The sequence below is a fragment of the Saccostrea cucullata genome, unplaced genomic scaffold (genome assembly GCF_032062105.1).
Source record: "Saccostrea cucullata isolate Sc308-1 unplaced genomic scaffold, CSIRO_AGI_Scuc_v1 ctg10396, whole genome shotgun sequence".
Taxonomy (NCBI): Eukaryota; Metazoa; Mollusca; class Bivalvia; order Ostreida; family Ostreidae; genus Saccostrea; species Saccostrea cuccullata.
This window is the reverse complement of record NW_026930838.1, coordinates 1-16,515: the sequence shown is the minus strand read 5'-3', so window position 1 is coordinate 16,515 and position 16,515 is coordinate 1. Positions and strand designations below refer to the sequence as shown.

Below are 16,515 nucleotides of genomic sequence, written 5' to 3'. Positions count from 1 at the left end.
TGCATTTCTAATGCGCCTTGGCCTATCTGACGCACAACCGCTAGGGTTTTCAGCAATATCACACTGACCTTCATTTTCTTCTACAATACACTCTTGAGTAGCATCTGCATTGTTTTGACTCTCGGAATTACTGATATCATTTTCTGAAGTATCTGTGACTTACACTTTCGCAAGCGATCACAGTGAATGATAGTGCTTTTGCCTTTTGTTCCGCATGCAACCTTATATATAACATCTGACAATTTGTCTTCAATTAAGAAAGGCCCTCTCCAAAATGATGTTAACTTCGGAGAACAACCACTCTTTCTCGTAGGGAAAAATACATAAACTCTTTCTCCGGGACTAAAGGATGACCATGCTAGTTTGTTATCATGGTACCTTTTCTGGCGCTGCATTTCACCTTGCATGTTTTCTCTGACCAACTTATGTGCTGACTCTAATCGTTCGCGTAACACCCAAACCCATTGACTTGTTGGAATGTCCTTAATATCTGGAGGCATTTCATACATTAACTCTAATGGTGTAGTCGCTTCGCGCCCCAGCATTAGCATGTTTGGCGAGAAATTGGTGGTGTCATGTTCTGTAGAACGATATGCCATAAGTATATATGGAAGATGCAAATCCCAGTCACGTTGGTTTTCCTGTACGTAAGTGCTTAACATAGAGAGTAATGTGCGGTTAAAACGCTCCACCATCCCGTCTGATTTCGGGTGATAGGGTGTTGTACGGGTCTTTTTAATCCCAAGTAACCGACACATCTCTTGGAAGAGCTTGCTCTCATACTGTCCTTGGTCCGAATGAATAGTGAAGGGGATACCAAATCTGACAAATACCTGCTCCACCATAGTGCGTCCAATTGTCTCAGCTTCCATATTTGGCAGAGCGAATGCCTCTGTCCACTTGGTGAAATAGTCTGACACAACTAAAATGTGGCGATTTCCTCTATCAGTTTCAGGTAGCCCGCACAGTATATCTGTGGCAATTCTCTCCATCGGCATACCTGATCCGGTTATCTGCATTGGGGCCCTATGTTTAGGATTTGGATTTTTACGTCTCGTACACTTGTCACAACCTGTAACATACTGATAGACGTCTTTTTGAAATCCAGGCCAGTATTATCTCTGACGTATCTTAGCTATCGTTTTGTTCACCCCCAAGTGTCCCGACGTCTGATTATCATGACACATTTCCAAGACGCGTCTGCGCTCTTGGTCAGGTATGATAGCTTGATGAACTTCTTTGTTGGGACGAAGCAGAGTCCACTTGCGCATTAGCAATCCATTCTCTATAGTAAGTCTAGAAAACTGATTCCACAAAGACTTCACTACGTAGCCATGCATAGACATATCGCTAAAACTTGGTCGCTCACCTTTCTCAACCCATGTTTTTACAAGCTTAATGTCTCTACACTGCTCCTGAGCCTCTTGCAGACTGTAATCCATGTCGTCACATTTTATATCCGATGACTGTAAAGTTCGTACAGCTGGTTCAACTTTCATTTCATACTCAGCATTTTCCAATGATGAAGAATCAAACCCACACTGAGCGCAAGGTATTCTGCTCAGTGCATCCGCATTACCATGCTTTTTACCTGGTCTGTGTTCTATTTTCATATCATAGGTGCTGATTACTTCCAGCCACCTAGCCAACTGACCCTCTGGGTTTTTAAACCTTAATAGCCACCTCGATGACCCGTGGTCCTTCCTAATAAGAAATTGTTTACCATAGAGATAGTGGCGGTAATGCTTAATAAAATGGACAACGGCCAAAAGTTCTTTCCGTGTCACACAATACCTTCTTTCTGACTTGGACAATGTACGGCTAGCATATGCTATAACACGTTCCTTGCCATCAATATTTTGAGATAATACCGCACCGATCGCTTCGTTGCTAGCGTCGGTATCCAGAATGAATGGCTTCGTTACATCTGGTAGAGCTAATACTGGCGCAGTTATCAGTTTGTTGCGCAGCACTTCGAATGCTTCTTGTGCTTCTTTACTCCAGAGAAACTTCCTTCCTTTTTCTGTGAGTCGATGCAATGGTTTGGAAACTGATGCAAAATTCTTTATAAAGCGCCGGTAATAACTGCAAAGACCTAGAAAAGATCTTAATTCAGTCACAGTACTTGGAATTGGCCACTCAGCTACCGCTTTCACTTTCTCTGGGTCGGTGGCAATTCCGTCTGTGGAAATGATGTGTCCCAGATAGGATACCTTGGTAGCAAATAGATTGCATTTCTTGGCCTTTAACTTTAGACCGGCCTGATGCAATCGCTCAAAAACATGTTGCAGGTTTTCAAGCATATCATCAAATGATTTGCCAACAACAATAATGTCATCAAGGTATACTAAACACTTATCCCATTGGAGTCCTGCAAGAACGGTTTCCATAAGTCTCGCAGGTGCACAGCATAAGCCAAAGGGCATTACCTTGAATTGGAATAACCCTTGTCGTGTTACAAATGCAGCTTTCGGCTTGTCGCTTTCCTCCATACTAACCTGCCAGTAACCACTGTTAAGATCGAGCGTAGAAAACATCTCATGTCCTGACATATGGTCAAAAGCCTCATCAATTTTTGGAAGAGGATAAGCGTCCTTTGTGGTCATCTCATTTAATCGACGGTAGTCTACACAAAAGCGCATTGTGCCGTCTTTCTTGCGTACAAGAACTACTGGCGATGCCCAGGGACTGTTTGAAGGTTCTATTACATCCTTCTCGAGCATTTCCTTTACCTGTGCATCTACCTCATGAGTTAGATGAATCGGAATTTGCCTAGGACCTTGCTTGATAGGTTGTTTAGCCTGCTCCGTGTTTATCTTATGGCGCACCACATTGGTCTGTCCTAAGTCATAATTAGAAGTTGCGAACAAAAACTGATTTTTACGTAGAAAGTTCTCAACTTTTGTCACTTGCTCGGGTAATAGGTAACCTTTACATCTGTCTACCAAATCTTTCAGATCACCTCTCAGCTCTTTGGTTAAACCCTGAGGATAAGATGGCGAGTTTGGTCTCTCCTCAACTGCTGTCATTTTTCCAATCAGAGTTCCTCGAAAAATTTGTTTTACATCATCCGTGACATTCATTAAGCAAACTGGTATTTTTTCGCTACCTTTAACGAGAGTGCGTCCTACTAGCGCACGCCCTGTCTCAATAAATTTTCGTTCAGGTTCCACTAAGTAATCCGCTCCTCCATAGATATTATTTCCCGTAACATTGGCAGAAATAATTATTTCACTCCTCGGTGGTATGCTAATGTCACTTGCTGCAGTGACTCTGTAACAACCTAGTGTACCTTCCCAGGAAAATTGGCATGTCTCATTATTTAATCGCAGCGAACTCTCTTGAAGATCTATCAGCCCATTGTATTTCTTGAGAAAATCAAGTCCAATAATTCCGTCCACAGAAATATCTGCAACAACTGCATCAATAGTTCTATCTGTCTCACCAATCGTGAGAGAAAAATGTTGCTTTACCATAGTGGGACAGAACAGAACCTTCGCTGTGCGTTCTCCTTAAGCTCAGGTCTTTCCTCCTGCAATGTATCAAACAATCTCTTTGAAATAAGAGTAAGGGATGCTCCAGTGTCAATCAAGAGTTTTGCACTGTTCCCATTCACATTTCCCTGAATGAAGATACCTGCTTCCTCGCACAAATTGTTTGCGGCAACATTGCCATTGTTTTTAGATTTCCTCTTTCTTTTACGTCTACTGCGAACTTGACATGCGCTTCCGCCATCTGTCTTTGATTCATGTCGCCGCCTATCCTTTTCTTTGTCTTGAGCTTTGTTCTTCAACTTTGGGCAATTCTTCCGAATGTGTCCTTCCTCTGAGCAGTAGTAACATTGTACCCTGTTACGCTTGCCTTCCCTCTGGAAAGAATCTCTGCTGAATCTTGCATTTATCTTAATCTGCCTCTCCAGATTATCTATTTTATTCTGCATTTTCTGCATCAGCGCTTTTAAATCTCCAGACTCGGAAGCTTGAGCTGGTGCTTGTCCCTGACTTTCAATAGCGCGCATATGACTTCTTCTCTCGGTCTTATAGTAGGCATCAAGTTCTACTGCCAGGCGAATTGCTTCATTTAGATTCTGTGGTCGACTCATTTTAATGCGTAGTCTCATATCAGAATCTATCAATCCATCAATAAAAGCCTCTTTACCAAGAGTTTCTCTTACTTCTGCCGGTGCAGATGGATATGCCAAATACGTCAATCGGCGCACTGCTTGGCCTAGCTCAGATAATGTTTCTGATGCTCGTTGACGCCTTTCTTTGAGTTGCGCACGGTACAACTCCGTTTGATTAGGTGGAGCAAATCCCTCTTCAAGCGCTTTCACTAAGAGGTCATATTGTTGTCCCGTTTCTGGCGAAACATTTCCTAATATTCCTTGTGCTGCTCCTCGCAGTGACACTGCTAAATACAACCCATTTTCCTTTGAATTCCAATTGTTGATAGCCGCACACGCATCAAAATGGGATTAATAATCTAGCCAAGAATGAGTTCCATCAAAGGTTGCCGGCTTAATGTTACACTGGCTGTAGCTTTCTCACTTTGGTCCTTCTTCTCTTTATCAGCAACGTTGACTATCTGGGGAAATGAGCTTGGTTTACCTCATTACCGGAATTTCCACATCGACTCGGCGCATTCGCAGGTATTTGATGAAGTGCATCCGCAGGTGTTTGATGCAGCGCATCTGCTGATATCTGCTGCAGCGCATCCGCGGATGCACGATTCATTGGAATCGGTGGCTGTGCATTATGTTCTAAAGCAGTTTCTGAAAACCGCGCATTTAATGAAGATCTTGGAGTCTCAAACTTGTTTTGTACCTGACCCTCATGAAATACTTCTGCATCTTTCGTTTGCGCAGGAGGCCTATTTTGATACTGTCCTTGCGATGGCGTTTCCGATTGAATGTGAAAAGGAGAATGCGCCAGAGTCTCACTCAGAATATGGACTGGGTGCGGATGCGCATTTGATAAAATGCTCGGCGTTTTCCAACTTGGCTGTGGCACCATCGTTTCATATGGCTGCGGACTCGCAGCATAATCCCTTGTCGAATTTGATGCATTTGGTTCAGATGTTAAATTTCGTTGAGCTGTTTTTCTCCTCATTGTCACACCATCTAGCGCTCCTCCAGACTGATTTCCTTGTGTGCGATCACCAGTCAATGACGCAATTCAAGAATCGCGCATTGGTCTACTTGATTCAGCGAGTGTAGATTGCTGTTTTATTTCAAGACGCAATCTCTCACAACTCCTTTCAAGAAAGGATATCTCTTCGTTGATCATTTCCTCCATCGCACTCATGATTTACAAGGCAAATATAACACAATTAAAAATTATCAATTAAAAATTTATATTACTTCTTATTTAATAATAACTTCTTAATTATTTGCCGAATCCCACCGCGCTGCCACCAAATTTATGTAACGTTTTCGGGTTCTTTTGTGGGATTCGGCTGTTCTATCTGAACAATTAAAGAATTAATCAATTTTCTCAATCACAAATTTAAATTAGAAATATGTACAATATACCCTTCGTTTCTCGGGAGCGCGCGCCTTTCAAGGACTGAAGCGCATCGATCCGCTTCTTAAATTAAGTCAAACCAGTGTATGAAGGTACTATACATAAATATACATTACCAACCAAAGTCTCGAAAGTCTATTTCAGACACGTAAGACTTAATAAGGTATCCCTTTACCTACCACGTTTGACTCTTCTGTAGACGTGTCTTCTACACCGCCGTCAGTGACAGACTACTTCAGGTCACATGACCTGCGGAGAATCGAAGGGAACAAAGAAACCGGAAGTCAGTGCAACTACAGAGAAACGAAGGGATAATTTGATCTTGATTCATCTCTGCTTCAGTACCATAATTAATGTTATCGGGAAAGGGAAAACTGGGGGGATATATATTGCCTGGTATTGATATTATTTCAACATTCGCTTTGGGCTTTAATAGAAGACGTGGAATAAAGATTTTACCACCAGCTTCTCTGTAAAAGAAAACGTTTGAAATGAATATAAAGATACATTTTTTCTCTACTTATTATTTGGAGCTTAACGTTTTGATTTTTTTTTTATTTTTAACAGCCTCTACAGAAATCAGTAAAACTACACTGGACGACAAAACTTACATTAGTCTGACGTCCAACTGTTTGGTAGCCTTGGGGAGGACATATCTGAAATTCAGAGCAAGAGCAAACAATGACATACACATTGCTATCGGTACCGACGATTGTGACAACTGTGGTACACACTATGAAATCCTCTATGGGGGATGGGATAATACCATATCTGTCATCAGGTATGGTATAGGTGGTACAGAATGTGACTCACACACCCAGAATATTCTGGACCAAACCTTCTTCGATGAGTTTTGGATTTCATGGTCCTTAGATATCCGTGCGGGCACCGGAAGTACGGTCGGCAGTAATGTCGTCATGAGTTGTACTCGTTCCACTCCTTTCGGTGCCAAATATATTTTGATCAAGACCGGATGGGGCTCAGGTGGCGAATGGAGATTCCCAAACGGTTTGTACAATGATAATATACTGCTACAAAGATTTTTTTCTTCTTGAATTAAAAAGTAGGTGTGAACGTATATATATATACATTGTGCACTGATATCAAATTCTCTTTCCATGCTTTCAGATGTTTCTTGTATACAGGGGAAAAACAGCAATGTTGACATCACTGCTGACAAGACTGGCTGCTATGAAGTCAGCACATACGCATGTGCGTCCGGGTACAAACAAACTGCAGGAAGCACGCAACGTACCTGTGGATTTGGGCAGATATGGTCAGGATACCCCTTGGTCTGTTCAGGTAAAAGTCAGACCAATGGCTTTAGATCCCTCCTCAACGTGATTTTTTTAAAAAAATGTTTAAAATCACAGGTCTGAAGAATATTTTTTTGTTTTTTTTTTTAGTTTCAACTTGCACAATCGACATTTTATTCATCATAGAGGCTTCCTCACACACCTCCTCCATTTACTCAGCATTAGTATCGGCTATTGGTGATTTGGCGGGAGCGCTGAAAATTTCAACGAGTGATATACAAGTTGGGGTTATAACCTATGACGACACAGTGGACCAGAATATCAAGTTTAACGCCCATTCTTCCGCATCATCGCTGGACAGTGCTATTAAGTCATTAACAATAACAAGTGCTTCTTCCTCTGTGGACCTGGCCGAAGCTTTACGTGTCGGATTTTACGAGTTCTTTACATTGTCAAATGGAAACAGATTTGATGCTTACAGACATTGTGTTCTTGTTGCTAAAACACATTCTCAGAACGGTTCAGTTGTGGCAAATGCTATTCGACAAAACCCCAGGAATCAGGTTTTTACAATCGGTAAGAAATTTTAGCATGTGATATGATTGTAAGATATTCGGAAATTATTCTAATGCTATTACGGATAAATATTTAGTAATTAAAAATAATGAATATTTTAGACTCGGAATTCTACCAAATATGAGGACGTGGTCTTATATTTTGTGTAAATGTATAGGTCTTGTTTTTTTCCCTTTAGGTGTTATCTCCCGTATTGGCCTATTGTTTTCAAAGTCACTTAGTCATTATTTGGGCAAATTGATTCTTGAATATATCAGAATCTTTAGAAAAATCTTTGAATTTTGAGTAAAGTATTTGTACTTATACCTGTTCTTTTTCCCACAATGGCACTTGTAAATATTTTTTAGCAAAGAAAAAACGGTCAACTTTCCAAAACAAATTTCCAAAGGTTTTAGTCATTTACTTTTAATAATATTTCATGACAGCTAGAGTACATTGTTTTACTGCATATTTCTTCCATGCACTTCCTCTATAATCTAGTTGTAGACAAGTATAGAGTTCATATTTTTTTCAAATAGAAATATATTTTTCATTAAATGCCATTATAAGAATCCAAGTTATGTCTTAAAAAGTAACGAACAAATTTCTCATCCATGAGGAATAACTCAATTCGAAACCCTTTAAAGTCATAAAATAATAATCGTCCATGTCTTAGACAGCATATTTCTGATATTTTAGAATATTCCCACTGCAATTGTAGGCATTGACCCTTCCTCATCTTTGATCACCGACCTTAAGGCGATTGCTGGAGATGACAGTAGGTACTGGCAAGTGAGCTCCCCGGCAGATCTATATCCTAAATTCAATGATATTCTACAGAAAATCGCTGTTTGTCCAACAACACCTCTCCCTGATCCCGTGACAGTAGGTATGTAACCTGGAGTCTCTGATGAGGCTGTAGCTTTACTGGCTTGTATTTATCACAAAAAAGCACTTGGCCTTTAAACTCTGCAACAGCAATAAACGAACTATGACCCTTGGTTTCGTTTATTTTGTGTGGCAAAATTAATCGCAGTTAGAATGAATTGTAGGAGGAGCAGCATTTTTAAGAAATTAAGTTTTTCTTTAGTAAGCATGGGAATATCATTCGAAGCCAAAATCTTTCTACAGAATTATGTACCTTAGTCTAGTCTACTTGTGTGTAAGTAATATGGAATTCAGACCAAAAACTGTAGAAGTAGCGTTTTGAATGTATTTCAAAGAAATTTCTAGTTTCTATAACCATCGCAACACCGTTCATCGGTATTAAAAACCGATAAACAGAATAACATGTATAAATCTTAATGTAGTTTACTGCAAGTATGGCAGGTTTTGAAATCGGACCAAAGAATGGAGTAGACTAGTATCGCTTTGAATATATTTTACAATTACAGATATTGCTATGTTTAGTAACCATGACAACACCGTTCTGCGTAATCAAAAACCGAATAAATAAATAAAAATAAAAAAAATATGAATCTTAGTATGGTCTACTTGTGTGCCAAGTAAAATTGAGATCCAAACTGAAGGAGGAGTAGCGTTTTGAGAATTTCTTTATAGACTGACGGACATCTAAAAAGATGAACGGACGACGGACACCTTTCTACATAAATTCTTCTGGTCTCTTACCCATAAGAGCTAAAAATATCAAATTTCAAAATAGTAAACTGTTTGACTGGGATAATCAAATAAACTCTTTGAAAGATATCTTGTAAAAACAATGTCTGGAAATGATCGTTTTTATACTTTACATGTACATATCTGATATAATCATTTACATTGGCAATTGGAACCAGATTTTCGCCCGCGTGGCGCAGTGGTAAGACAATTTGCCCTTGAGTTACGGAGTTGAGCCACAAGTGGCGAGTTCCAATCTCACTGCGAGACAGGGAGACCGGCCCTTCGGGTAAGACCACGTAAACCGAGGTCGTGTCGCAACATATACGAAAATCAAAGGTTACGAGTACTGATGTGAAGTCTAAATTTGCAGCCCTCCACCTGCAACCTGTGGCGTCTCAATATGAGTGAAAAATTCTAAAAATGGACTTTAAAAACCACACCATTGCATAGTTGCAACTTGTATATAAATCTAAGAAATTACATTTGGTTTTCAGAAATAAAAGAAGAAAGTATTGAGGAAATTGCTCTAATAATGTTGTTTTTCTCTATATTATTTGAAGATTAAGTTAATTTTTTTTATTTTATGAAACACAATGTACAATGTGCAAAATTCCAAAGGTCAAAGATGCATTTATAACTTCAATGCACCAATTCCATTTTCAGACTGCAAACTGGACATTGCGTTTATAATTGAACGCTATAACATGCGTTTTTCAAAAACATTTTTGGCTGGATTAATGGAGGATATTCCAATATCTTCTGATGGGGTAAGAGTTGGCTTTGTCACATATGATTCCGTGGCATCAAAAGAGTTTGGGCTTACGACTTACACAACCTCAGAATCTGCAAGGGGAGCAATCGAAAATGTGCCTGACAGAACTGGCTCTGATCACTTTGTATACCAAGGATTAATTACAGCTCGGGACAACGTGTTTACGGCCCTTGATGATCGAGAGGATGCCAATAACCATTACGTATTTGTTGTGGGACCATTTTACAGTGAAACAGCTGCTGTTTCGCGCGAAATCAGGGGCAGTGGAAACAATTTTGTCTTTGCAGCTCGTAAGTTTCTTTAAATTATAAAGCATACGTTTTACATTGTACCTTATTTTTCCTTAATTGATGTACATGTAATAAATGTGATTCTTTAAATATCAAGTAATTCTTAAAAAAAACTATTTTTGCAGATGTTGGTTCTTCTTTTCAATCTGAATACCAGGAATCTGTTGACTCTTGTGGTGACTACACAAGATACACCAATACCGATTCATATGATAACATGATGAACATCAGGCAACAGTTTATAGACAAGATAACTTCATGTGAAGCAATAGTTGAAATTACTCAAGGTATTTATGTTTTAGTTTGGTTTAAAATGCAAATAAAAACTGATCAAGTTTTTTGATGGCATGAATAAATATCTAAGCCGTCTGTATGAGAGCAATTTTTGACCAAACATGTTTTCTAGATGTTTTAATAATGGTACATGTAAATATCTTAATTTGGCTAAGAAAAAAAAATAATTACTCTTAGTCAAAATTTGTTGATCTCGTGAATACCGTAAAGAAAAAGTGAAAACCGCTAGGAATAATGGTACATGTATACAGACTATTCTTCGTCAGACCTAATAAGACCCCGAGCACAAGGAATTTCAAAGCAACCTACAACAGCACTCATATTTAAAATAATTTTACCGTAAGCCCGATAATGGGAAGGAGCATACAGCAGGTGTACCCGGTAGACAGAGGATACGTACTCCACAATGTATCTTGGTTCACCGTTCTAACTATATATATGATTTAACTAAGAAATTCAAGGAATTCTTAATTTTGATTACTCACGTTGACCTTCACGAATTTAAACAGGGGCATTAAAAAGCTGGGGATTCCCTGGCAAAAGAGCTGATCAAGGCAGCATTTGATATCAATCCCGATGCAAATTACGCTACTGGCCTTTCGTACAAAGACAAACTAACACAAACGCATTATTATATTCGTTTCGAGGGGATAATAAATTCCACAGACTTTGGTGCAAATGTTAAAATTACGAAATGCATAAACAGAGATACAAGTGCATTAAGCCCCTGGGTTTCAAGGAACATTTTCTCTATATTAATAGTTTTTAATTGTCAATTACTTAACTAAAATTACTTTTTGTATTATCGAACTCGAACATTTTTAATATTCATTTGTTGTTTTAATAAGGTGGTTTAAATTTTTTGCAGACTGTAAAATTGATTTAGCTTTCATAATTGATGACACGGACACAATCAGCGCATCAAAATTCCAAGAAATGAAAACTTTCCTCATAAGTCTTGTCACCAAAATAGTTGTCGGTGACGATGCAGTAAAAATAGGGGTTATAACTTACGGTGATGACGCGATCACCGTTTTCCCCCTAAAGCAGTACTCAACCGCCTCTGCAGTGAAAACTGCTATTAATGACATAACTCAGGGAAATGCAGCGTATGGCAGGGATCGCCGCTTGGTGGATAAAGCCCTTTTGTATACACTCTGGAACTTCTTTACCAAGGAGAACGGAGAGCGCGAGGACGCCAAGAATTTTTACGTTGTTTTAACATATGGCGGCTCCGACGGCATGCAGGTGGCAGATTATGGGGCAGCAATCCAGTATAATTCAATGGTCGAACTTTTCATCCTTGGTAATCTACAGTGTTCAAAATATAGATTTCAGATTCAATACATCAAAAACCATTCTTGTTACATTGATATCTTTCAAAGCCTCCAGTGTAATTATATATTTTTTTCAGGTGCTAATGTTACGTCTAGTTATGACTCCGATTTTGAGGGTGCAGTGACTGAAGGAAGGTACATGTCAGCCAGCAATTTCATAGAACTCCAGTGTAACAGCAAAGGTCTGGTCTCCAACATTACTGAGTGTCCAACAGAGGACCCTGTACCCCCCGCTACTCCTAGTAAGTCATGTATTTCCTTGTCCTTATTTTAATTTGTCTAGTAATCTTTCCTACAAATTTCTATGGCCAGATTTAACATATGGTATGAATTAATTTTAGAATAATTTTATCAGTTTTGACCCTGAGTACAGACTAAAGATGTAATGGTAGGATGGCGGGCAAGCGGATTGATAGACAGATTGTTCAAATATATGCTTATATTACTTTTGTTGGGACCCCAAAATTCGTAATTTTTTAAAAAGACATGGTCCACCCGTCCGTCATCCGTGACGTATTAGTTTTGTTCCATTCTGCCGTTTTAAGTGCTTTCTACGAATGACAGAAAATGTTTTTTGCAACATTCAAACTTATTTTAATTTTCTTACAGATTGCAAGCTAGATATATTGTTTTTGCTCGAAGCATCTAGTTCTTCTGCTGGTGCAAAGTTCATATACCTGAAAAGCTTCTTTGCTAACTTAGCGCGGCAAATCAGTGTCTCATCGGACACAGTCAGAATTGGTGTTGTCACATACGACTATAAAGGATACAGACAATTTGATCTTCAAACACATACGACCAGTGACGACGTTAGTAATGCCATAATGAAGATACCAGAAGGTTCGATATCCAAGAACCTACTAGATAAAGCTTTACTGTATGCAAGGACAACCTACTTCACAGAGGCCAACGGAGATCGCGCAGACGCGGCTAATTACTACGTCTTTTCGGTGGACGGAATAAGAGCTGGCTCTGCTATTCAAGGGGCTGTTATAAATGCTAACTGGCCTGATCAGGTCTTTGCTGTCGGTAAGTAAGAATTGTGGTCGCACCATGAAATGCCTTGGACATGTCCCTCATTGAACTTTTCTCTTGGCAAGTTTTCCATGAAATTTATTTTGATAAAATTTCTATTTCTGGTACGGCTGTTGTATTGAATACTTACAGTCCAGGCTCGAGTTTCATGTTGATTTTTTTTTTTTAACGAAAGTAATTACCCTTGGACTTTTCAATGCCCATTTTATCGGAGATTGTCAAGCTTTGTCTGTATATAATGAGTTAATTTGTGGTTGTCATGTAGGTTTTCAGTCATAGCCTTCCAGTAATAGTATACAATAGGTAACGTTCACATGCATTATTTAAACAAAACAAAAAAAAAAGTTGCAAAGTTAAGCGTCATTGCCTTTGAATTCTCTTTTTGGAAAAAATACTATTGTAAACTAACTAGATTTTTTTCCCTCGCAATTAAAGATATAAACAGTACCTATGAGGCGGAATACAGACAAGCCGCTGGGGACAACAGCCGTTATTTCTTTGCCCCCTCCTACCAGAACCTGTCCTCTATAGAAGCTGCCGTTTTAGAAGCTATTAGCAAGTGTCCTTCTCCACAAATCACGACCACTACTGGTGTCTCCCTTAGAAACCTAGACGTCGGTAAAGTTCTTTATTCATCACTATTGTTGTTTTATTTTAAAAAATCTTAATGGCATTCCAAGGCAACATAGCAGCTCTGTTTGTTTCCAAAATTCATAACAGAAAATATAAACTTAAATGAGGACAAATGTAATCCACAATTTTGGCTGAAAGACATGTTTTATGGAAGATTATTTCCATTTAAGAGACATTGATTAGGTCTATATGCATTTTAAAAATCTACAACTAAAAAGTAACATACATGTACTTGGATCATGTGATCTAGTGTTAGACAATCAGAGAGCGTGGAGAAGCAAAGATGAGTTAATTTAACAACAGTGATTGAGTTAGGTTACAAACCCCCCTTTGATGAAGAAAATATTGAAATATCATTTAATACCTTTTTAGCTGCCCCATGCCTGAACAGTTTGATTTATATGTACCCAAAGGATTTGACAGCACATACAGGGGGATCAAGAGGTTTTGTATAATTATCATCAATGTCTTTTTGCATATAAAATTTAAATTAAAAATGGAACCTGTCATTCAGGGAGGTAAGATGTATTTCTGGAGTCTAACGGATAGAGAAACCTAACTCTTTGGTTAATCGAAACTTTTTTAATGATAAATAACATATACACATTTTACTTTTTAATATGTTAACTCGTATCAAGTAGTTCACTACTGAATAACATAAAGGTAAGGACTTGACTTAAACAGCAATATTATTTTATATCAAGGAGGTAAAAGTATCGAATCTTTTCTCTGATTCTATAATGTTAAGCTTGGCTAGTATGGCAGCAGCTTCATCAGATTCATCAGATTTTGTTTTCATCATTAGGAATGATGTACCTGATGACAGATTATGTATTTATAATAACCACCTGCTCACGCATTACTTCGTGGGAGTTTTCGTATTCGAGGTCTGGATGGATAGATTTTATGGTGTGGAGACCTTCTGGAAATAACTATAAGCTTGTTGCTTACAACACAATTTACGTTGAAGGTATTTTCAATTTTGACTTGTTGACAGACGTCGTTTTCGTGGAATATTTAGATACACCCATTCATGTACACCAATTCTTCCCTAAATATTATCTTTTTAAGGTGTTAATTCAACGGTGTACACCGTTGTGGAATACGAAAGGATAGCTGTTCTTGAAAATGACGTCATCGGATGGTAAGAATTGTGGTCTTCAATGGTGAAGTTTCTCTCAGTAACCTGAGATTGTGAAATTGCTTTTCTTGGGCATTCGTAGTTTAAATATTCTGTAAATTTACAGAATATTTAAACTACGAATGCCCAAGAAAATGAATGTCATTTGAATTTCCACTCGTAAAGTATAAGCAATTTTTTCAATCGATTGGACCAGCTTCACTCTAACAGGAATATTAATGCTTATCATTAATGTTTCTTTTTTTAGCCGAACCTCTCTTAATTTTAATTACTCTGACTAAAGCGCATCAGTTAGTTAGAAGAAATCTAGTGTAATGGTCTATATCTACATAAGTATTGTCTTATTTTATTCAGTGGATTGTATACTGACTTTGGGGTTGTGGATCAGTATGAATAAGGTTATTTATTAAGGAGAAATTCTTCTCATATATCTTGTATCTAAAAATTAATTAAATTTCCATAGAATCAAGATGACAATATTACTAATGAAATATATCAAGATAACGAATAGTAATCAAGCTCAAAAGTCCATTAAACAATATAAAATAGAATCAAAGCAAATACAGACCTCTAAAACATCAGAGGTGGGATCAGATGATGGTATCAGATTAAATTTTTATATCAGAGAGAAGGTTAGGTAAAGGTCGTTACTTTTTCTCTGGACATTAAGAATAACTAAATACTGTTGCCAATCATGAGATGCCTACTTCTATTTCAAATATCAAAGGTTTTTCTTCTTGCATAAAAAGATATTACCTTAGAGAGTCTATAAGATGATATAACCAAACTGACACAAATAATTTACTTAAAAGGGATATTGGCTAATTCGAATTTAGTTATTTTAATATGCTTCCTATATTTATTTCTTCTTCTTATTTTTACATATGCTCAAGTTGTCATATAAAGATACAATATAGTAAAAAAGAAACAAAAAGTAAATATTGTTTACCCAAGGAGAAAAAACACTTTTTACTGATTTTTGGCTCAAATATGTACTTAGTTTGGCAGCTTTTAAAAGCTAGCATAAATGTAGTTTGCTATGAAAATCATATTTATTTGATATATTAATAATAGTATCAAGTTTTAAAATATTACGTACATTTGAAAATTACTTCGTCTTTGTGTTAAAATTATTACTAAAATCCTTTTTCTAATATAATTTTGAGAAGCATGGAGGGTATTTTCATAGGTCACCATTCCGCCAGAAATATAGTCCTTCCTAGATTTTCAAACTTGGTTTATCATTTCTATTCAAAGTTGTACAATTGTAATGTGGAAAGAAAAGAAAATTATCTTCTAAATCTCTTTAATGTAAATATATAGCAAATACTTCAAATATTTCATTTAGTCAGAAACCTGAGAAGAATCTCACCATAAGTCTTTTGGGCAATTGCATGTAGCACACAGTTTCAGTTACCTAAAATATACAACGGAAAATGGTTATGAATATCATAGGCCAATGATTCAGTCAATTATTTTCATTTTTCAAATTTTTATAATAAATAAGTCATTTGCGGAGATTTTTCATGTCAGTCTCATACTTTTGTCTCGGGATGGAGTGAAATCTTTAGCTTAAAAATTAAAAAAAAAATTTTACACATTCGTTCCATATCCAAGGCTTCACATTTGCGTGGCTTAGTCAGGCATTAAACATAGTTGTCATTTTGCATTTTTCTAGGCGCTCACTCGCTGACAACGATGGCGGTAATATCATCACAAATGGAGACTGCTTAGATGAGTGTGCTATTGGATACCAGGCTTACTCGGCCCAAACTTTACAGAGAGGGGACGTGTTTGATTGGAAAACGTCAGGAAACATAATAAATACAACAGCTTATGCTATTAAAGCTTGCCTTGAGGACAGTAAGAATATGTTAAATGCAGTTACTTCTTTTTTCCTGATCTGCATACAGTTTCCAAAGTTTAATATAATACCAATAAATTATTTCCTATTCACGATTTCTTTCAGCATTTTCAGCTGAAATAAGACTTTTATGCGTGTTATTTTTCCAAATAAATGACTTTTGATGTACTGCATTAAATATTGATAATTCATTATT

General features: G+C 37.6%; 1 protein-coding gene across 1 annotated transcript in view; it reads left to right on the top strand.

Annotated features, from left to right (window-relative positions):
- LOC134230292 (collagen alpha-3(VI) chain-like) overlaps window positions 1–14,462 on the top strand; it is a 32,755-nt gene extending 18,293 nt beyond the window's left edge. The window contains exons 3-15 of the mRNA XM_062712060.1: window positions 6,090–6,530; window positions 6,651–6,824; window positions 6,929–7,354; window positions 8,055–8,222; window positions 9,617–10,015; window positions 10,141–10,302; window positions 11,178–11,615; window positions 11,724–11,888; window positions 12,256–12,675; window positions 13,117–13,299; window positions 13,687–13,758; window positions 14,120–14,284; window positions 14,386–14,462. Coding sequence (XP_062568044.1) covers window positions 6,090–6,530; window positions 6,651–6,824; window positions 6,929–7,354; window positions 8,055–8,222; window positions 9,617–10,015; window positions 10,141–10,302; window positions 11,178–11,615; window positions 11,724–11,888; window positions 12,256–12,675; window positions 13,117–13,299; window positions 13,687–13,758; window positions 14,120–14,284; window positions 14,386–14,462 — 3,290 coding nt within the window. The remainder of the gene's footprint in view (window positions 1–6,089; window positions 6,531–6,650; window positions 6,825–6,928; window positions 7,355–8,054; window positions 8,223–9,616; window positions 10,016–10,140; window positions 10,303–11,177; window positions 11,616–11,723; window positions 11,889–12,255; window positions 12,676–13,116; window positions 13,300–13,686; window positions 13,759–14,119; window positions 14,285–14,385) is intronic.
- The last annotated feature ends 2,053 nt before the right edge of the window (window positions 14,463–16,515 follow it).